Source organism: Phycodurus eques, chromosome 17, assembly GCF_024500275.1.
Source record: "Phycodurus eques isolate BA_2022a chromosome 17, UOR_Pequ_1.1, whole genome shotgun sequence".
NCBI classification, from domain to species: domain Eukaryota; kingdom Metazoa; phylum Chordata; class Actinopteri; order Syngnathiformes; family Syngnathidae; genus Phycodurus; species Phycodurus eques.
The window spans coordinates 1,385,685-1,407,816 of NC_084541.1; the positions used below are offsets into that span (position 1 = coordinate 1,385,685).

General features: G+C 45.0%; 2 protein-coding genes across 6 annotated transcripts in view; both read right to left on the minus strand.

Moving 5' to 3' along the window:
* Positions 1-1,112: 1,112 nt before the first annotated feature.
* On the minus strand, positions 1,113-6,129 carry hspb1 (heat shock protein, alpha-crystallin-related, 1). The gene is made up of 3 exons (XM_061701776.1): positions 5,678-6,129; positions 3,302-3,365; positions 1,113-1,647 (listed from the first exon to the last, which is right to left on the minus strand). Exons 1-3 carry the CDS (start codon positions 6,033-6,035, stop codon positions 1,491-1,493), a joined length of 579 nt encoding a protein of 192 aa, XP_061557760.1. The 5' UTR covers positions 6,036-6,129; the 3' UTR covers positions 1,113-1,490.
* Positions 6,057-22,132, minus strand: part of srrm3 (serine/arginine repetitive matrix 3) — a 71,201-nt gene continuing 55,125 nt past the window's right edge. For 3 of the 5 annotated variants that reach the window (XM_061701774.1, XM_061701772.1, XM_061701773.1), the window contains 4 exons: positions 19,088-19,359; positions 17,341-17,586; positions 17,135-17,266; positions 8,644-11,450 (listed from right to left, as the gene is read on the minus strand). In XM_061701774.1, coding sequence (XP_061557758.1) covers positions 11,189-11,450; positions 17,135-17,266; positions 17,341-17,586; positions 19,088-19,359 — 912 coding nt within the window. In that variant the 3' untranslated portion in view covers positions 8,644-11,188. Of the gene's footprint in view, positions 6,137-8,643; positions 11,451-13,024; positions 13,147-17,134; positions 17,267-17,340; positions 17,587-19,087; positions 19,360-22,132 lie in introns of those variants that run through there. The other 2 variants (XM_061701775.1, XR_009770157.1) reach the window with 2 other exon arrangements.

Sequence of the window (22,132 nt, forward strand, 5' to 3'; positions counted from 1 at the left end):
GCCATTTAAATGTATTTCGCGGTGGCCCGCAGGTCTGGCGGCATCACAGCTCTGTTTCCATGGCGACCTGACACGTGAGCATGCGTGCATATCTGTGAGCGACATACGGTGTGTGCGAAGAATGATTCGACGCCGTTTCGTTTATTGAGCCAAAAATCTCGCGGCGCACCGACAAACCACACGCATAAGGATTGTTGATCGTAAATATTGAACAGGTTGAATATTTACGAATGACTGCGCCAAAGGTTTTTCTGAGAAGGTAGGGGATGAAAATCTGAGAATAATCACTCAGCTGATGCTCTTTTAGAGACAGCCAAGAAAAAGACTTGTGGGTGGGAGGGGGCTCAAAGTTGTGCCGATTGTCGGTATGCGTGTACCCCGATTAACTTGAATGAATGATTGCCAATGGTTTGTTGCTTTGCGAAACTATAAAAGCAATGTGCCGAGCAAGAAATCCCATTTTGGCGGCGCGTGTGAAATATTGCCTGTATTGGGCAACTCGCAGTCGGGTCGAGCGGCTGGAGTGGCGCCGCGCGCCCTTGCGTGGTCACCAAGTTCCGATCAAAGATGTCAGAAGCAAACGCTTAACCTTCAGATACCGTTCATGTCAAATTTGACCCATTGTGACATTTTAACAGCAATGAGAAAACAACAACAACCTGAAATGATGACATTTCCTATAGCGACCCAAAATACACAAACGCGATCATATTTAAAAATGTCATTATTTTTCGACACTGCCTGTGTCACCACCACATTTGCACAGGTACCTGCAAAAAACACCTTTTGACCTTTGACCGGCCGTGGGGGAATCTCGAAACGCTGAAAGAGTAGAACTGCATCACAATGATGGGAAGTCGTACGGCGCTAAGACAAGACATGCGGAGGTTTTCACCTGCAATGGAGCAAATGAAAATACACTTTAACATGAAGGATGGAGGATTTCATTCACTCCTATTCACAATTTTTGAAAAGGTCTGTCGTTCATAATTGGACGTGGGCAACTGTTATGAGGGTGTTCAAGGTCGTGGTCAAAATGGACCCGCAAACGTTCTTCTGGTACGTGTGCGTGGAAATGGAACAGCATCATAACAACGAAGTCGTACAACAGATGCCATTTCATCTTTATTCTCCGTTGACAAAACAGTCGAGTTGCAGACTTCTAACAGGCGTTGTTCTGCTTTTTAGGGTGGCGAAGTGCACGCCGCTGGAGATTATTTTTTTTATTTTTATTTTTTTTTTACTCCAGTGTGATGTAACCAGCCAGCGCCAAGGAAGATGTGCTCAGCAGACGTGAGGAAGAGAGAACAAAGAACGTGAGCTACCCCAGACTAAAAGCAGGAGAACAAATACAGCGCCAAGAGAAGACACACACACACACACACACACGCGCGCGCCGCCTGGCTTAGCTCGGTCCAGATGCGAAGGTCTCCGTGTCGCCTACGTCATCTCCGAAAGCTCGTTGGAACGCGTGTTTGCGCGCGAGCCTCCTATTTCTTCGCCGCGGCGCTTTTGCCGTCCACGGCGACGGGTATCGCGGTGCCCGCGGCCTCGACGGCCGGCTTGGCGAGCGGGGCCTCCACCGTCAACACGCCGTCAGGAGACAGCGAGGACGTGACCGTTTCCACGTTGGCGCTGGAGGGGAGGCTGGAGGAAGCAGGGGAAACATGATTCCAATGTGGTCCGTTGGGAAAAGAAAAGTCTTAGCCAGCATCACTGAAAAGAAATGTCAACTAATCCATGCTCAAAATGCAACAACAGATAGTTAGCGAGTGGATTTTTCTTGTCCCTCCCTCTTACTCATCAAGTAGAACAGATCCAAAAAGTTCAAATTAGCTCATTAGGGTAGGATTTTCTTTCTTCTTCCGAGTGTTTAAAACATGTTGGTTTTATCACAGACACATTTTATAGGAGCAATTATGCTCTGAAGTTGTCCTCGCAAGGGTGCAACCTGTTGCTAAAAACCTTTTAGACATCTCGAGGAAGAGGGTTTATTAGCCTTCCTGTTGTTGAGTGTTTTAAAAAAATCCTAGAACGATATGTCTATCATCTGTTTAACAACACATCAGTTGTCAGTGTGGCCTCTGGGTGGCAGCAAAGCCAAAGCTAAAATGAGCGCCCGAGCAGACGTTGTGGACTGAGCAAGGGTTCGCAAACCTTTCACTATATATATATATATATATATATATATCTATATCTATATCTATATATATATAGTACAGATTTTAAGAAGAGTCATGGAAGGTGAATGCCAATGATTTTCTTTCGCCGGCCACATAAAAATGATGTGGCGGGCCAGATGTTGCCCCCGGGCTGCGAGTTGGAAATGTCAAACTGGTTTCGAGGGAAGAAATACATTTGAAGACATTTTGAAGTCAATTAAAAACACACTATTCTCGTAATATTACAGCTTTTATTTGGGAAAAGACGCTTTTATTCTCTCAAAAAGAAAATAAGAAAAAAATGTTGTTATTAAACAAAATAGCAGTTTATATGTTTTTTTATCTGTTTTTATGTATGCTTTTATTTATGTTCTTTATTCTCATATATTCCTTTTGTCACTGAAATTAGAAAGTTGCCTATTTTCGACAGAAAAATATAATAAGGAATTCTTTTTTTTTTTTTTTTTTAGAATAAAACAATACGACAATATAAAAACAAAAATGGTATGGCACAACAATGCTGAGAAGATGATTTTCTTCCAAATAATTTGAGCCAGTGTATTATTTGAGAAGCGCCGATCAAACTGGTAGCGCGGCATTAAAGGTCCCATATTTGGGGTCTTTAGACCTCCCTAGAGTGACTCTCCAACATAGATTTAGTATAAAAGTATGAATTTCATTAAAAAACAAACCAAAAAAACTTAGTTTTGTCATAATAGTTTCAGAAAAGGCTCCTCTGACATCTACTTCTGTTTGACCCAGTTTTGTATCTGCTTTGTCCTTATTTGGCTTTCCTCAGATTGGCTGCCTCCGTGTAGAAGACCCGACCCTCACACGTGTTTGTTATGTTGACAGCGATGGCTCGGCAGCGTAAAGGTCGGCGGAGATGTTCGCCAGTGACGTAGATAAGCTCGAGAACTTCGAATGACCTGATTTCAGGCCTCTCGGCGGAGGAGCGTCCGGAACGCAGGACTCCGTGGACGATTTTAATTCATATTTCACATGTTTACTTACCATAGAGACAATATTGCATCCCAAATACGAGAAAAAGCTGGTTTGGTCCAATAGGACAGCTTTAATCAACACCCCAGGAAGTAGCTGTGAGTTTCAAAATGGGGTTGGATGCAGGAACTACTTACGTGTATTTCCTTGTGAAACATCTGGACACAAAACCATGTTCATCTTTACGCTCTTCGTGCTTTCCTATGAGCACAAAGAATACAAATAGAATAAATACATACAGTATACATTCGGACTGGAAATGCTCGAACATTTCCTGCAAATTTGCATGAATGCTCGACTTTTGACATCATAACAATGAACAAATGAGCTCATGTGCCACTTAAAAAACCTTTGCCTGAAAAATCAAAAATGGGTTCCTAATAAACGGAAGAGCAGCTTTGTTATCGGCATGACGACCCCAGATGACCCATCCGTTGGACCAGCCAGGGCACCTCTCGTGCTTTTACAAAGAACGTTAAGAAGGTTGGGCAGCACGGTTGCACTGCAGTTGGTTGGCGACCAGTCTAGTGTGTACCCCTCCTTTCTCACAATGTCAGCGGCTGAGATGGGCCGGTTTCATGACCGGCGGACTTTGCAAGCGTGGGCCAGAGGCGTGTGAGATCAGCAGGTCTGATCGCGCGACGGGAGCGTTCAAAGCCGACTTCGGTCGCCGCCGGTCAAAGCGGCTCCTCTCGTTCCCTTTAAATGGGACCCAATGACAGTCTCCGCACAAATATCACTGCGCAGAAGAGGACGTTGCGTAATCACGGCGATCCCCGCGTGAGTGAAGGTTTGTCACGGCTCGGGTCGAGCAAGATCTACTGTATCTACTGCCTGTGCCCTGAGCAAATTCACCAAAATCACGTTAGACCGGCGGTTTAGGTGTTAGACGTGGTCTGAGCAGCCGTAAATTTAGATCGACTTTCGAAATTTCTAATTTTCACTCGGGCATGCGCACACCCTCGCTGCGCGGCAATGCCCAGCTTGGTGGATTTAGGTCTGCTAAGTTGGCAAACGCACAGCGGGTCTTGGGCCTGCACGCTAATCAGGATCCGCTGGCATTTGGACCCCCCCCCCCCCCCCCTCTGCAGATGCGCTGTCTACGAAAATAGACCCCTTTGCTTATCAGTCATCCAGGTTTTTGTTTGTTTGTTCTTGACTGGGACCCCTCGGAGGTCTAGAAATGGTCTTGCTATATGAGTTTTGCTGAATGAATTGTGAAAAAAATGCGTATCTCCTTTAAAGCATGCATGATATTGGCTGTGTAGCAGATTCAACGGTGTCCTATGAAATATACACCCTATGCTAAATAGAAATATCATCCTTATTTTGCATTTAATTGACACATTGCACGTTTGGATAGCAATGGAGCTATTTTGACGTGATATCATCTTTGTTTGACCTCCCGTAAGAGAACAGGAGGCTGCAAATTCCACTGTGGCTTTGTTTATCTTCGGTGCCCTGACTACGTGCCGCGCGTCAGCTGGCGGCGGTAAAAGCCTGGACGAGATCCAACTGTCCTTTTAAAGCAAACCCAGCACTGATGAGTCACGGCACACCCAAAGAGCATGATTCTTTGCGGATTGCATTAAAACATGTGAAAACGCTTTCTCAGTGTCTGTCGCTAAACACTGAGAACACGCTCAATTGTTTTTGTAGCAGCAGGCTTTAATCCAAAAAGCCCACAGCCACTAGCACACTGGAAAACAGCGCTGCATTGTTCCGAGTTATTATGTAACTGCAAGTTTCCAGAACAGTTGAGCTGCTATGCAGAGAGATTTCGTGGGCTATTATACTACGACGTCCACCTGTACAATCCAATAAGATCCAACACAGGGAACATTCTGTATTTACAAAGATAGTACAACCGCCAAGAACTATACATAGCGGTTCGTCTCAGTAAATTCGAATATCGTTTATTTGTGTCAGTCGATCAATCATTCGTGAAGTAGACGACGTCAAACCGTTTGTATAGTGCATGTGCTTTTGTTCATCACAAGTAAGTGCTATGACATTTTACTTTTGCATCAGACCTCGTTATATACCGCAGGGGGGGGGGGGGGTCAAACTCATTTTTGTTGCGGGCCACACTGTTGTTAGGGTTACCGTCAGACGGCTTTTAAGAATGTGGAACCATATAGACGTATAACGGCCTCGTCATATCATTACATACGCAGCGGAACCTCGGTTTTCGTATGATTCGGGTTTTTTTTTGTTTTTTGCCACGTTTGTCCCAGTTTTCGTACATCCGCCTGGTTGTCATACAGTTGAAAATGCTCCAAACGCCAAATGCATCCGTCTGCCCGTGTCACGGCTAACTTTTTGATTTTAAAATGCTTGCCTTTTCTCTCAACGTTATGAACCAAGTTGACATTTTATTCCGGATGAACATGAAGTAGACGCACGTGATTCACGTACGCGGGCCACACGAACCGACACGGTGGGCCAGATCTGGCCCCCGGGCCTCGAGTTTGATATTCCATTTAAAGCGAATGTTGTCAGCGAGGTCTCACCAGTGATTTCCACCACGCCGTCCTTGGTCTTGACCAGCAGCTCTTCCGGCGAGAAGTGGTTCACGTCCAGAGACACCTTCCAGTTGTCTAGGGTTTGCTTGATCTCCGACATTCCCGTGCTCATCTGGCGGGACAAGGCGCGAGCCTGCTGGGCCATCACGGCTCCCGGGTACATCCCGGAGGCCATCTCGGGCCGCACGTAGCCGGGCCAGCGGGCGCAGGGGTACGCAGCGAAGTCATCCGACGGGGCGGGCATGCCGAAGGTCTGGTCGAAGATGCGGCTGGTGGGGTGCCAGTCGCGGAAGGGGTCCCAGCTCGGGGTGCGGAGCAGGGTGAAAGGAATATGTCTCTCTGCCATGATGAAGGAGAGCTGCTGCTACACTTTGGCCTCCGCGACAAGTGCTGGCCACCTCGTATTTATACGACCACTGACACCGCCCCTCCTCTTTCCACTCGCTCCTGGAAGTTACGAGAACATCTATTTGTGGCAGACGTAGCACTGCGATGGAATCCAACAGGAAGGCCCTCCCAAAATGACAGCTGACCATTGCACTATTGAACCTCCCTCTCTCCCTCCCCAAATACCGACATCCAGTCCTCCCCTCAGTCGACGGCTCAAAGAGACAGAACAATCCAGAAGTCAGACAGGCATTGGATTACGTTTCATAGCATCATTAAAGAGATGCCATTATAAACACGTACCACTTATTATGGACATTCGACTTTTGAATGGCTTGTATAGGCGTGCAAGCTCACCAAGTGTGAAATTAAACAACCAAATAAATGTTCATAAATGGTTATCTGCCTGCTGCGACGCACGGCTCATCCTTTTTTTTTTAATCAGTTTATTTGAAAGGGGACAATGCAATTTCATAAAACACATGAAATACACATGGTTAAAAAAAGCCAGAATTAGCCAGAAGGCTAGTTTGCATCTGTAGTCCCCTGGCCATGATGTAAAAAAGCAGTCAAATACATCTACAAGCCAATATAATACAGGATACATCATCAAAGACTTACTATACTATTAAGAGAGACCTAAACCACAAATCATTTGATCATAACAAAAAAAACAACAACAACATCATAACATACTTGTCTTTTAGTGTTGGCAGCTATAGGTGTTAACTAACCACATTTTCAGTTTTTTTGTGAAGGCCTCGTATGTTGTAAGCGGTTTAACCTCCTTCCACTCACCGGCGCTCCTCACCGGCCAGGCTGACTGAGTGAAAGTGCTCCTGCGCCGAGGAACGAGACGGTCACCTCTGACCGAGCCTCGAGTGACACGCTCAGAGCCGTTTCTTTGCAAATCATGCAGTACTTTAGAAATCAAATTGGAATCTGCAAATGTGTGAAGACTGACCCAGTTTAAAAGACTGCATTTTTTAAAAATTGCACAGTGATGATAGTGCCTTGGGTTTTTATCCATCACTTTAATGACTTGTTTGTACAAAACTTCCAATGGTTTTTTTGCATTCTGACCAGCCTGGGACCAACTGGTTATGCAATAGTTAAAGTGACTAAGAATCATTGAATATAAATTGAGGAACTTTTTGCGGCTTCAGTTGACATTTCATTTCGAATTGCACGGACATTTGCGAGGTTTAATTTGATATTTTTACACAATTTGTCAGTATTGGCTTTAAAGGAAAGCTGCGAATCTATTATTAACCCAAGATATTTGTATTGGCTGACAATTTGCATTTTTTCTCCATTAACAAGTATGTCGGGGTCAGGTGATACTCTATTTGTTTTAGTGAAATACATGCCTACAGTTTTAGAGACGTTTAGCTGTAGACAGCACTCCTGCAACCAAGTTGTGACACAGGACAATGTATAAGTGAGTTTAGCAGCAACAGTATCTTTGGAGCGACCACGAACAAAGAAAACCGTGTCGTCTGCATACATTACGCACTCTGCTTCAGAACAAACAGTGGGCAAATCGTTGATATAAAGACGAAATAAAAGGGGGCCTAATATTGATCCCTGAGGGACTCCGGAGGTTAGCCTAAGAGACTCTGATCTGCAGTTGTTAACTGATACAGATTGCGTTCGGTCATGCAGATATGATTCAATCCAGCTCACAGCTTTGCGAGAGACGTTCAATTTTGAGAGCTTGGTAAGAAGAACAGAGTGATTGACTGTATCGAAAGCTTTCCTGAGGTCCAAGAACACCGCCCCTACAACTCCACCCTTGTCGAGAGAAGATTTTATTTTCTCAATGAAGAGGCATGTAGCCATCTCAGTGGAATGCTTGGATCTGAAACCAAACTGCATGGCGTGGAGAGAGGCTGAGCTGCTGTTTAAATAACGGACAATCTGCTCTGACACCCATTTTTCTGCAACTTTGGAAATGGCCGGAAGAATGCTTATAGGTCGGTAGTTATTCAGACAAGTTGAGTCACCGGATTTAAAGACAGGGGTAACAATAGCAGATTTCCAGGCCTTTGGAAAGTGACCAGATGAAATTGAAAGATGAATGATTGAGGCAATAGGAGTAGCAAGAGTCGAACCTCGATCTTTGAGCATGTTCGCTCTTTGAGCATGTTCCTTCGCATCTCCGCCATGTGGCAGAGGTTAAAGCCATCGGTTTTTTATTTTTTTACATTTGTTTTTTTTTTTTTACAGTTTAGTCAGGATTTAGTTACGCACCTTCAGCGTTAAACCACGTTAGACAACGACATGTCGGTCAGCGCTGAGCTGTACTGGATGCAGATGTAGTGCAATTAACAGTGAGGAAAAGATGCAGAGAAGGTCCCCTACTAAGCTATAGTAACGGTCGTCTCACAGAGCAGACACTAGATGAATATGTGCAGCTGAGTAATGCTGGATGCACTGTATGTGTTGCTGCCCTGTGTTAAAGTAGCGGTTGCTGGAAGGCACACACACACACACAGACGCACACACACACACACATTGAAAACTATATGCTTACAGGAAAAAATACCCAGACATAATTTGTTTTGCCCAGTTGTCTCAATTTATTGTCAGGAATATTAACCTGTACACTACAAAGAAGGATCAATGGACCAAAGGGGCGGTGCTATATTTCGAATCAATTTAAGGACAGGCTTTACTATTCAGGGGTTTGACATGGAATGCACCAAAGTGCAAATTACATAAGACGTGATAAAGCGGTAGGAAGACTTTCTGGTGGACTGTTTGCATCTGCGAATGAACACAGCTGAGGCAGGACAGATCCTGATATTGTCGGCCCCATTTTACGTTATGTAGACAGAGGTATTGGGACACTTTGCCAAAACTGGAAGTGACATTTATAGAAAAAAATAAATAACTATATATATATATATATATATATATATATATATATATAGCTGCTTCCACTCTTGATAGAGAGAAAAAAAAAATTTCCAATGTGTTTGATAGGGTAGACGTCAGGGGATTTTGGACCTTGCCTTGCACAGTGGGGCACAAAAACTACCTTCCTCAAAGTTCGCCCCTGCCGTTGGAAGCATAGAATTGTCCAAAATTTCTTGGTAAAATGAGGCATTGAGATTCAGGAACTTTGTCAAAGTCCCATTTGATTAATTCCTTCTTTCATTAAGAGGTCTGTCTCAATGTTTTTCTTTTTTTTTTTTTTTTGCATACAGGGTGCAGTTGAATGACACCTTGTTACTCTTGTATTGAACCACTAAGACCCCATGAAATAATGAAAGTCGTGGGGATCCGTTGCATTGGTTATGAGCTAATCTGCAACATAATGCATCTCCAGCCAGAGGGCTTATCGGCAAGGCGTTCGACCAATCAACATGCGATGGTCACATGGGAATACATCTGTTGCAATGTTCTCTTCCCAACACGATTTGACCTGCTCTGAAGACCATGGCCTCGTGCTAAAAACAGGTTGAATAACTTCAAATCATAAATAGTTCAATAAATAAATCCATATGTAAATACATACATAAATAAATAAATAAATAAATACAATCAATAGTAGATTCACAAAAACAATGTGCATGGAAAGTTTTGCAGCACGTTTTCCTGTATAGTGCGAGGGCAGCCTCAGTCATAATGACACGGAAAGCGGGGCACACGCATACTGATAGTAAGTCAGATTGTGATTATCCTGTGGTGTGGGGTGTCTTCGGCGTGATTGTTCACTCGACGGTCGGAAACGTTAAACCTCACCCTTACAGATAGCGCGGCCGAGCCACGGACTCCGTGACTGTCGTATGGAATTTGCGTGCGCTGTTGCTGCACCAAAATAGCGGAGAAAAGAGGATAAAGAGGACAACCTTTCCCCACGGCACACTCTCTCTCATTTCTCACTTAAAAAATCTCATTCAAATGTGAAAAATCCGTATGTGTGTACCTCGCTTTACACACGCACCCATAAATACATTAAGGATAAGCAGAATCAGTATACGCATCAGAGTCAGTGAGCTAGGGCAGACTAAAAGTCATAAATAATACAGATGAATAGAAATTTGCTTGTGACTGTCTGGCATACCATGAGAGGAGCGTCCCCGAAGCTTATTTCGGGCCACGTATCCCCCCACAAAAGGGACACTTTCTTTCCAATTCGCCATGCTATAATGGAATATACAGTGCATAGTTTACAAAGCCAGAAGATTAGAGAGCTATACAGACGAACCTATACAATTTTAGGAATAGAAAAATGATTTTCTCCTCTTTTGTTCTTACTTCCATTGATCTTGCTGCTCTCGGGGAGTGAACATCTTTGGGGCGGCGAGGAAAAGAAATTCGGACTTTTCCCTATGATGTGTCATTTACTCTGCATCCATTTTTCATGTTTACATCCGACTTCGTGGAAGAAGTAAAAGAATATGACAACAAAGGGCAAGACTTGTTCCAAGGGCTCGACCAAATCAATGTTTAACGTGTTTCTTTGGGAATGTCTTTTTATGAATTTGCCTTTAAACACCACAACAATGGATTTGAAATGGGAATAACCTTCGTGTAGACTTTCATCTTAAATTGAAACAAAATCATACTATTTCCTCAAAGTGACGATACAGTATATACACAAACACATATATATTAATATGATTAATACTATTAATACTCATTTCTAATGAGTATTAATATTAATACTCATTTCTTGACAGCAAGAATGAGAACAGGTGCTGAGGAATACTTTATAAGGGGTTTAGGTTTGTTTGTATGAGTTTAAAATGTGTGAGAGAAGTAAACCTATCATGGTCTCTTCATGGCAGATTTTCATGATCACGAGTGCAGTTGCAAACATTTACAAGTCAGCTGGTAATTCTGAAATAGCAAAAACGCAAACTTAACGCTGCCCTTCCATTACCGACATGCCATTTGGTTTCTTTCAAATCCATTGTGGTGCTGTGTAAAGGCAAATCCGAATGACCGTCACTGGCCAAATACCAATTGCAGAGCGCTGTTTTAAACAAATGACTCTGTAGTAGTGAGGTAATAGTCTAGGGGGTAAAAGGGATTTGGTCCCTGGACCGGAATCTATCGGTACCTCAATTGCAGTTCCCTCCCTCGCGTTCTGGGTTGCTCTCAGAAGCCGGGGCTGTCGTAGCTGCTGTGGCTGGAGTAACCGCGGCGACTGTGAGAGCGACTCCTGCTTCGACTCCAGCTCTGACTGCGGCTCCAGCTGCGACTGCGACTGCGACTTCGACTCCCGCTCCGGCTCCTGCCGCGGCTCCTGCTGCGACTGCGACTGTAGCTGCTGTAGCTGCGACTGGAGCGCGAGGGGCTGCTGTCGTAGCTCGACGACGACGGGCTCGGGCGGTAGTACGGGATCGGACGTTTCCGAGCGCTGGGGAGGGGAACGATGAAGTGGACGTCAACATCATCTTTTTAAAGCGATTCATCTGATGATATTTGGTAGAACAAATCATTGTTAGCACGCAGATGGTTGTGATCATGACAGGAGCTATAAGTGGGTTAAAAAAAAAAAATCAGTCCAAGCTGTGCACACACGGTTGCATACACTTATATTAGAGAAAAGCAAGTTGTTAGCTTAATAGCCACTGTGGAAGTGCTTCCGATAAGTAATTAGCACCCAAAAGAACTTGACGTTGGAGGCAAACACCAGGAGACATCAACAGTCAACAACAGTGTGGTTAGTACAGCGGTGACTCGTCACGACCTAAACTCTAATATCAGTTCCGTCAAGTTGGAATCATTTAATCACCACCGCCTATTCTGCTCATCCTCCCTTGTTTCCCTTGGCCGTACTGCTTCCAGTACGTGGATGCTCGATTATTTTTGTCAAACTAATCCGCCCACGGCCTTCATAGTCAGTAGTTTATTTTTATTTATTCATTTAACCTTTAATGAACCAAGTCGGTCAATTGAGAACCAGTTCTCATTTACAATGACGACTTCGTGCTGGCTGATGTAACTTCAACTATATTAGCAATGGGACTTATTCATTAGCAGGTCAGATTTTAAATTCGCCTCACAGTGCCCAGTAGCTCGCCCACGATCAGTTTTCCTCGGATTTCTTGGAGAGAGGAAAACGATTACAGCCAATTTTGAAAAACACATATGGAGAGATCTGCACATATTCATACATATAATAATCTGCATCGCTGGTGTCATGTTAGTAGATAAATATTGATTCTGATCTGCTCCAGAGTATGTCCATGACACAGCTGTGTGCTGTTATATTGCGTTTTCGTACAGTATTGATTAGGGATGGGCGAGTACCGATATCGGGCCAATACCAGCCTTATATCAAGGTACTGGGCTACCGTTACCAGCAACCGACAACTAAGGCAAAAAAATAAATAAATAAATAAATAAATCGGACTCAAGTTAAGTCCTTCTCCAGTAGTTGGCGCTACACTGCGGCGGTTTGACACGTCGGCCAATCATCATGTGCGTGAGAAAGAGAGAAAGAAAGGTCTTTGTTCACAATTACTGGATCTGTCATTTTGTTAATTGAAATTGTATGTATCCAAAGTACTAGTGATATCGTTATTGGTGAGTACTCATACCGGTATTTGTCTGAAAAAAAGTGGCATCGAAAATCCCGATTATTAATGGTTTCCAGAATTGTGATGTGGTAGTGTGGTATTAAGAGGTGGATTAAGTTGGGTGTGTGCCCACTGAAAGCCCAGGTACCAAATACACAGCCCGCCACTGGGTTAGTAGAACGCTATCAAGGTATTGCTGCTATTACAAGTTGGAAAAAGGTGTGCGTTGATGCTCTCGGGCCAATCTGTCATGGCAACGCACAGGCAAGTGTGAGTGGAAAAACAACCTTGATTGCGTTTGTAATTGCGTTACGTTAGTGAGCGGGCAGCTTTAGAGTTGCTGTGAATTTCAGAAAGGATGTGGAGGAGGAGAGAGAGACAAAAAAAAACAGGAGAAAGCCACGTTTACTCTGGGGTTGTTTAACTGCTCAGTCAAGCTTCGGGAGTCAGACTGCACGGCAACAGTTACCACGGTAACTGGCCTTGCAGCTCAGGCGCATCTTGTTGTCTTGGCATCGGAACCTTTAAGGGCTGGAGTGAAAGATGACAGCACAATTCACTTTTTTACATTCATTGATATCGGGCCACTTGCATCAAGGGGTGACACGGTGTTGACGTCACACTCGGCAAACTTGATGGGTAAAGTGCATTTAACCCTATACATACAGTATATATATATATATATATATATACATATATATATATATATATATATATACACGATTATTATTATTATTATTTTTAATTGATTTCATTTTGTATTTAATTTATTTAGGCTATTTAAAACAACAGCATATATTTAGGTGATATAATATATTGATTTAATTCATCCATTTTCTTCCGCTTATCCGAGGTCAGGTCGCGGGGGCAGCAGCTTTAGCAGGGAAGCCCAGACTTCCCTCTCCCCAGCCACTTCGTCCAGGTCTTCTGTGGGGATCCCGAGGCGTTCCCGGGCCAGCCGAGAGACGTAGTCTCTCCAGCATGTCCTGGGTCGAGGCTCTACTCTGATCTCCTCCCGGAAGACCGAGCTTCTCGCCCTATATCTAAGGGAGAGCCGGGACACCCTGCGGAGGAAACTCATTTCGGCCGCTCGTATCCGGGATCTCGTTCTTTCGGTCACGACCCGCAGCTCGTGACCGTAGGTGAGGGTGGGAACGTAAATCGACCGGTAAATTGAGAGCTTCGCCTTTCGGCTTAGGTCCTTCTTCACCACATAAAGTCGATAAAGTTTATGAACAGAATCGGTGACAAAGGGCAACCTTGGCGCAGTTCTACCCTCACCGGAAACGAGTCCGACTTACTGCAAGTAATACGGACCAAACTCTGACACCGGTCGTACAGGGACCAAACAGCCCGTATCAGGGGATTCGGCACCCCGTACTCCCGAAGCACCCCGCACAGGACTCCACCAGGGACACGGTCAAACGCCTTCTCCATGTCCACAAAACACAACTCCCATCCACCCTCAAGGAGCTGCTCCACTGTTCCAAGGCCAGGACGAAAACCACACTGCTCCTCCTGGATCTGACATTCGACTTCCCGACGGACCCTCCTCTCCAGCAGCTCTGAATAGACCTTACCAGGAAGGCTGAGGAGTGTGATCCCCCTGTAGTAGGAACACACCCTCCGGTCCCCCCGTTTAAAAAGGGGGACCACCACCCCAGTCTGCCAATCCCCGATGTCCATGCGATGTTACAGAGGCGTGTCAACCAGGACAGCCCCACAACATCCAGAGCCTTTAGGAACTCCGGGCGAATCTCATCCTGCCACCGAGGAGCTTTTTAACCACCTTGGCGACCTCAACCCCAGAGATAGAAGAGCCTGCCTCAGAGAAACCAGACTGTGCTTCATCGTGGGAAGGCGTGTCGGTGGAAATGAAGTCTTCTCCCCACCGACTCACAAAGTCCCGAGTCGCGGTCAGCAGTGCCCCATCCCCACTATACACAGTGTTGATGGTGCACTGCTTCCCCCAATTTCCTCGAAGCCGTCCGGAAGTAGTTCTCCATGACCTCACCGAACTCCTCCCATGTCCGAGTTTTTGCCTCAGCGACCACCGAAGCTGCATTCCGCTTGGCCAGCCAGTACCCATCAGCTGCCTTCAGGAGTCCCACAGGTCAAAAAGGCCTTATAGGACTCCTTCTTCAGCATCCCTCACCGCTGTTGTCCACCAATGGGTTTGGGGATTGCCGCCACGACAAGCACTGACTACTTTACGGCCACAGCTCCAGTGGCCCACCTCGGCAATGGAGGCGCGGAACACGGTCCGCTTGGACTCAATGTCTCCTGCCTCGCCCGAGACGTGGGTGAATAAATTGAAACTCCTTCTGGCAGGGGATTCTGCCAGACGTTCCCAGCAGATGCTCACAAGACGTTTGGGTCTGCCACGTCGGACCGGCATCTTCCCTCACCATCGGAGCCAACTCGCCACCAGGTGGTGAGCAATTGACAGCGCCGCCCCTCTCTTCACCCGAGTGTCCAAGACATGCGGCCGCAAGTCTGATGACACAACCACAAAGTCGATCATCGAACTGCGACCTAGGGTGTCTTGGTGCCAAGCGTACGTGTGGACACCCTTATGCTTGAACGTGGTGTTCGTTATGGACAATCCGTGATGAGCACAGAAGTCCAATAACAGAACACCACTCAGGTTCTGATCGGGGGGGGGGGGGGGGGGGGGGGGGGGCGTTCCTCCCAATCACGCCCTTCCGGGTCTCACTGTCATTGCCCACGTGAGCATTGAAATCCCCCAGCAGAACGATGGAGTCCCCAGCGGGAGCGCTCTCCAGCACCCCCTCCAAGGACTCCAAAAAGGGTGGGTATTCTGAACTGCTGTTTGGTGCAGAGGCACATTTTCACTCTTTGTTATATTGCAGCCATTTGCTAAAATCATTCAAATTGTTTTTTTTCCTCATTAATGTACACACAGCACCCCATGTTGACAGAAAAATGGAATTGTTTAAATCTGTGCAGATTTATTAATGAAGAAAAACTGAAATATCACACAACTGTAAGTATTCAGACCCTTTGCTGTGACCCTCATATATTTAACTCGGGTGCTGTCCATTTCTTCTGATCATCCTTGAGATGGTTCTACACCTTCATTGGAGTCCAGCTGTGCTTGATTATACTGATGGGACTCGATTAGGAAAGCCACACCCCTGTCTATAGACTACAGGGATATCCTGGACGAAAACCTTCTCCAGAGTGCTCAGGACCTCAGACTGGGCCGAAGGTTCACCTTCAAAAAAGACAATGACTCTAAGCACACAGCTAAAATACCGAAGGAGTGGCTTCAGAACAACTCCGTGACTGTTCTTGAATTGCCCGGCCAGAGCCCTGACTTAAACCCAATTGAGCATCTCTGGATAGACCTGAAAATGTTGTCCACCAACGTTCACCATCCAACCTGACAGAACTGGAGAGGATCTACAAGGAGGAATGGCAGAGGATCCCCAAATCCAGTTGTGATTCCCAAAAAGACTCATGGCTGTATTAGCTCAAAAGGGTGCTTCTGCTAAATACTGAGCAGAGGGTCTGAATACTTATGGCTGTGTGATGCAGATTATATCTTTTGTAATAAATTTCAACAATTCTGTTTTTTTTTTCATGTCAATGTGGGGTGCTGTGTGTACATTACTGAGGGGAAATGAACTTAAATTATTTTAACATATGGTTGCAATATAACAAAGAGTGACAAATTTAAATGGGTCTGATTCCTTTCTGTACCCACTGTATCAATACAATCAAATAGTTGTTTCTAGAGATTCTATAAATTACTGCAATCTTTACTTGCAATCAATTTATTCTTTTTTTTTTTTTTGTTCAGTGTCATTATCGATTCAATTTCCACTAGTCGGTTGAGGAGAATTAGTTTATTTCGTTCCATGAAAAAGGTGATTCTAAAGGCCTTTTCACACTGCATTTAGCACAGCGCAGTGGGCCGTCCACCAACCCATTCATTGTGCAAGTGCAGCCACGGCGCAACGCCAAAATGCGGTGCTGCGTTAGCCGAGGGCATAAGAGGTGGGTGTTTTGCCATTGCGACACCGCAAGTTGAAAAATGCTCAATTCATGAAGCAGCGTGCCATGATGACAAATGGCGAATCCAATAGAAGTGGTGGGAAAAGGCATCAGACAACTACTCGTTCGGTAGTTTAGCAACCGGTGCCAACCATCGCCCTAGCGCCGCCCTGCGTCCTACTGCGCGGTGAAAGTCACAAAAACCAAGTGCGGAGTGAAAAGACTTTAAGACTACATCCATCCATTTTGTATACCGCTTATCCTGTTGAGGCTCGCGGGGAGCTAGTGCCCATCCCAGCTGACTCTGGGCGAAAGGGGGACAACACCCTGGACTGCTTGTCAGTCGCAGTGCTCACATGGAGACAGCCGACCATCACGCTCAAATTCACATCGAGTGGGAACCGAACCCACACTGCCTGCGCCGAAGTTAGGCAAATGTAAAACTACACCGACCAAACTGTCAGATATTGACCCAGCATTTCCAGACGGCGTTTGTTACCTGGTAATCCTGCGAGCCTCCATGAAACTGGGTGAATCTCTTCTCCGCTTGCGAATGGGCGAGTAACTGCGGGAGCGGCGACGGGCCCGGCTGTCGGCATCGCTATCGCAGCGGCTGGGGCTGTCCCTCTCTCTGCGTAACACACAGAACCCGGTCAGCCCGACAAGGGGCCCCAAACAGTGAATGAATTGTGAGCGTGCGCTCACCTGGATGTGTTCTGCCTGTTGTGAGGAGACTTGGCCTTGCTGAGGCCTCGGTCCCTGTGGGCACACGAGGACTGTTCGCTGCTCCACGAGCTGCCGCGACGCCTCAGGTTCTGCTTGCTTCGCGACACCTCTTTCTTTCTGCTCGACGTGTGCGAGTGTCGCCCCGGCGAGGCTGATGGGCTGCGATTGTGTGCCTGGCCTCGACTGGAGCGGTGGTGACGCTTGGAGGAATGGCTGCTTTTTGTCCTGAGGAAGGAAAGCAAAAGCTATCACACGCAGCATTGTGGAGGTATATCCAGTGTTAGAAGCTTAAATGGAAGGATGGAGTGCAAGGAAGGTGTCCGGATAAATTGAAACGAATACAATCACGGGTGGGAATGCGTGTGCGGTTGTGAATGGTTTTCTGACCCCAAGGCCATAGCCAGGCATGAGGTTTTGTGTTTGTGAATGCACCGACTCATGTTTGCATTCTCTGCGTATGTGAATGCATGTTTACGTTTTGAGACAGAAAGCCGAATGCAATGAAGTTGGGACATGGTTTAGAATGTCAATAAAAACAGGATACAAAGATTTTCAAATCCTTTTCGACCTATCTTCAACCGAATACACTACAAATACATTTATTGTTGAAACTGATAAAACGTATTGTTTTCTTGCAAATATTGACTCATTTTGAATGCAACACGTTCCAAAAAAAGCTGGGACAGGGGCCCGTTTAACACTGTGTTACATCACCTTTCCTGTTAACATCACTCAATAAGCCTTTGGGAGGTGAGGACATTAATTGTTGAAGCTTCGTAGGTGGAATTCTTCCTAATTCTTGCTTGATGTATGACTCCAGTTGCTCAACAGTCTGGCGTCTCCGTTGTCGTATTTTCTGCTTCATAACGCGCCACACATTTTCAATGGGAAACAAGTGTGGACTGCCATATCTATGTGCGCATGCGCAACAGGGTGGCCATCTTTGACAGCTAGCTACGGCATCAAGAGTAGGACGAAGAGGACAAAATACAAAAGCGCTGACGCGATACCTTAGGCAAACAAAAAAAAAAAAAAAATTGGGGTAGAGTTCGGGTTAAAGTTAAAGTTGGGATAAGTGTGACGGTTAGGATTAGGGTTAGGAATAGGTACTACTTACATATTTTTGCTCTAGTGTTGTTGCTGTATCGAGTTGCGCATGCGCACTGCAGATCATTCGGGCACTGCAAATAGTGTCTTCACAGACACAAAACGGGGGAATATAAATCCTGACTCTCAAGACAATGTCTTTGACAGACCAAAGGTAAATGTTTGTTGCTTTCACCTACGGAACTATCAATGTTCATCATTCGGTTGCTCACGTTGCGATATTTGAATGTTAGCTTCCGAAAGTCATACGTTTCCCAATATTTTGAAAATGTTTATTTGAAGACATCTCGCCTGTTCTTTAGACCGAAGGAGAGCTACGAGCCGCACTTGTGAATAGACAGCTGCTTATATTATGCGTATGTGAATGGACACACAGAGAGATATTTGCATTCTGTGGGAAAGGAGCTGAAAGACGGAGGCTGTTGTGTGCGTGTGAATGGGCCATACGGATATTAGAATTTGATGATATTGTGATTTTGATCCAGGGCGCTAACCCGCTTCACACACCAAATCGCCCGGGACACTTTCCAGCTTCCCTGTGACCTTGGAACAGGACAGGCAGTAAGGAAACTAGACGGATGGATGTGGTCCAACAGGATATGAAAGTCTTCCTTCTTACTTTCTCTGATGACGGCTGCTCCTCCCTCTGCGAGCGCGGTCGCGGCGGGAACGTGCCGAGTCGCTGCTGCGAGCGGGAGAATGGGAGCTCTTATTCCGTCCTCGGTGGCTCGCTCTCCTCCCTGCCGCGTTCACGCTGTCCACACTTCCAGCTTCACTTGTGGTGCACATGTGCGCCGCCTGACTCCTGCTGGGGGCGCTATGGTGCTTCTGCTCTTTCAGCAGAGCAGACTGGATGCTGCTGGCAGAGCCAGTGGCCAGTAGGCGCAGCTTCTGCAAAGAAATGATGACCAACAAAAACAACAAAAAGAGGAAAAAAGGGCAAAGGAGCATTAGAATGTTTTCATTTTCTCACTTTACTGAGTGCTACGGTGTACCAAAAGAAGGTAACATCAGAAAGAAAAAGACCTAAGTTTTCTCAACATGGCTCATAGATAGATAGTCCTCTACGGTGCAGCGCATGCAATACTTGGCATGCAAAACCATCATGAGTTGAAGAAATGATAACCGCAAAAACAAAAACAAAACTAGGAGAAGGAAGAGAGGGAGAAATATCAAAAGTGTACCAAATAATAGAGAAGAGGCAGAAAGTGAAGAGCTACGGATAGTGTAGAGAGAGAAAAAAGAGGACTTCTTTATATTTTAAAGTCATAATTTCAAAGAAATGAAACAACAGAAAGAGAAGACAACTGGACAGAACATCACAGAAATGGAGGGAACAAAATAAACATCACAATTATTCAGTCGAATCAGAAACAAAAATCGTTTGCTACTCAATTTTCTCTTTCTGGATTTTTTTCCCCCTGAAGGCAAGTGCTGACATGTGAACAGCGACCCCTTTTCTTTGTGGTTTTTTTTTAAAAAAAATGGTTATTCTTGTGTAACTCCCTCTGGTTAACATCCACTTACCAATAAAGTGGCATTCCCTCCTTTAGTAGGTAAGGTATGAAGAAAAGGGAAAAGTGGGGCAACATAAGTGCATCATTAGATTCACAAAATGCAAGAGCAAAAGACACAAAACCCTTCCCTGTCAGTGACTCATGAGACAGTGCATGGAAATCAATGGAAAAAGATGTGAAAGCAAAGAGGAAAACCATGATGTGCAAGGGATCCCTCACACATGGAGTACTTCCTCTCGGCCAGCCACCTCCAGGAACATCAGCCTTTACCTTCAGCCACGGACACAGCTTTTGAGTTTTGGAAATTCTTCTTCTCTAATGGCCTTCTTTACAGAACTATTTGGAAGTGGAAACATTTGGTTCCAAGTGTCTCTCTCTGGGGAGCTCCTGTTATATCAAAGCGTTATAAACCGTTCTGACTGAAATAGCCTAGACCAGGTTTTGTTATTACAAATACTATTTCATATCATCATATCATACTGTCTGAACACATGCTTTTTTTTGGGGCGGGGGGGGGGTGGCATGATTGAAAATACAGCTACCTACTTAAGCAACAAATGGGATGAGATCAGGTTATAAATGAAATGGTCAGATTATCTGCAGATGGGTTACTTCAATTCTGTACGGTCTGCACTTTCCAGGACCATCTCTAAGTTCGAGGCCAAAGAAAAATCTTAAGACCAACGCAAACAATTGATCATAGAGTGTACGTAGACTCACTGGACACTTTATTAGGTACACCTGCACAGATGAGATCTAACACAAGAGCGCCTTCCAACATACTGCTCATACAAAGATGAACAAGAATCTGCCAGGGTGGCAAACTCCAGAATGGGGTTGCTTGTCTATCGAATCAAATAATTTCGGAATATGTTCGGTCGTAGAAGTCTCTATCAATATGCCATATTTGTATTTGCCCCCGGTATGGATACGGGGTGCCAATTATTCGTAAAACTTCATTTAACGCTACGAATGTGTAATAACCTCACTAAATGTATGGCATTGCAATTGCATAAATTAAAATTCATGTTTCAAAGAATAAATCAATTACAAATATATATATATATATATATATATATATATATATATATATATATATATATATATTTAGCCCTGACATTCCTGTCACTTTAATCAGCCACTTGAATGACACTGTTTCTTGTCAGATATTAGAAAACCAAAATAAGGTCCACAACTGCTGAACTTTTCGGGCCTTGCTTGTCAACGATGTCATCCGTTGACCTGCAGCAGCAGGCTACAAGCATTAGCGCCCGATGCGTCTCGCTGCTAGACTGCTAACTTCGCGTTGTTCTACTGACGCCACACGATTGGTTCGGTGTGGAGCAAATGGCATTATTATCGGCTATTGCTATTGGACAAAACATGGACGAATGCAGTTTATTGACCATTGTCTATTGACCGCGTCATATGTTCATCAAAGGAAAAGTTATTTTGAGATATGTATCTTTATCCTTTGGTTAAGACATATTTCGGCAGACCGGCGTAGCTGCTAAACAGTGAAACAGAGACGCCCACGCAGCACATCACTTCATTGGTGGCCCCTCCGAGTTTTATACATAAAAGCCCGTGCTGGCTGCGCTTAGCGCTCGCGTCATTGCAACATCCTGTTCCGGTCGTGCTGTTTCGGTGACAAACCTTTCTTGGCCGAAAACCCAAAGTGCAACTTCTGGGACATTTTCAGCTGAACATTTTCAGTGACCGAATTTTGAGTGCAACCCGAGGACTCCTCTGTTTATGACAGTGTTCATCTCCTAAAATGGCGATGTAACCCAAAATTGGATGTAAAAACCTCAATTCCAATGAAGTTGGGAAATTGTGTACAACGTCAATAAAAACAAAATACAATGATTACCTTTTCAAACTATAATATAAGATATTTAATGTTCAAACTGATGAACTTTATTGCTTTTAGGGAAATATTCTTTCATTTGGAATTTGATGCCTGTAAACCCGTTCCAAAAAAGCTAGAACATGAGCAAGCAACAAAAGACTAGGAATGTTCAACAATGCTAAAAAAAAACTGTTTGGAACATTCCACAAGTCAACAGGTAAATTGGAAAAAGGTATAAAAGGAGCATTGCCAAAAGGGTCAGTTGCTCACAAGCAAGAAGGGGGTGAGGTTCACA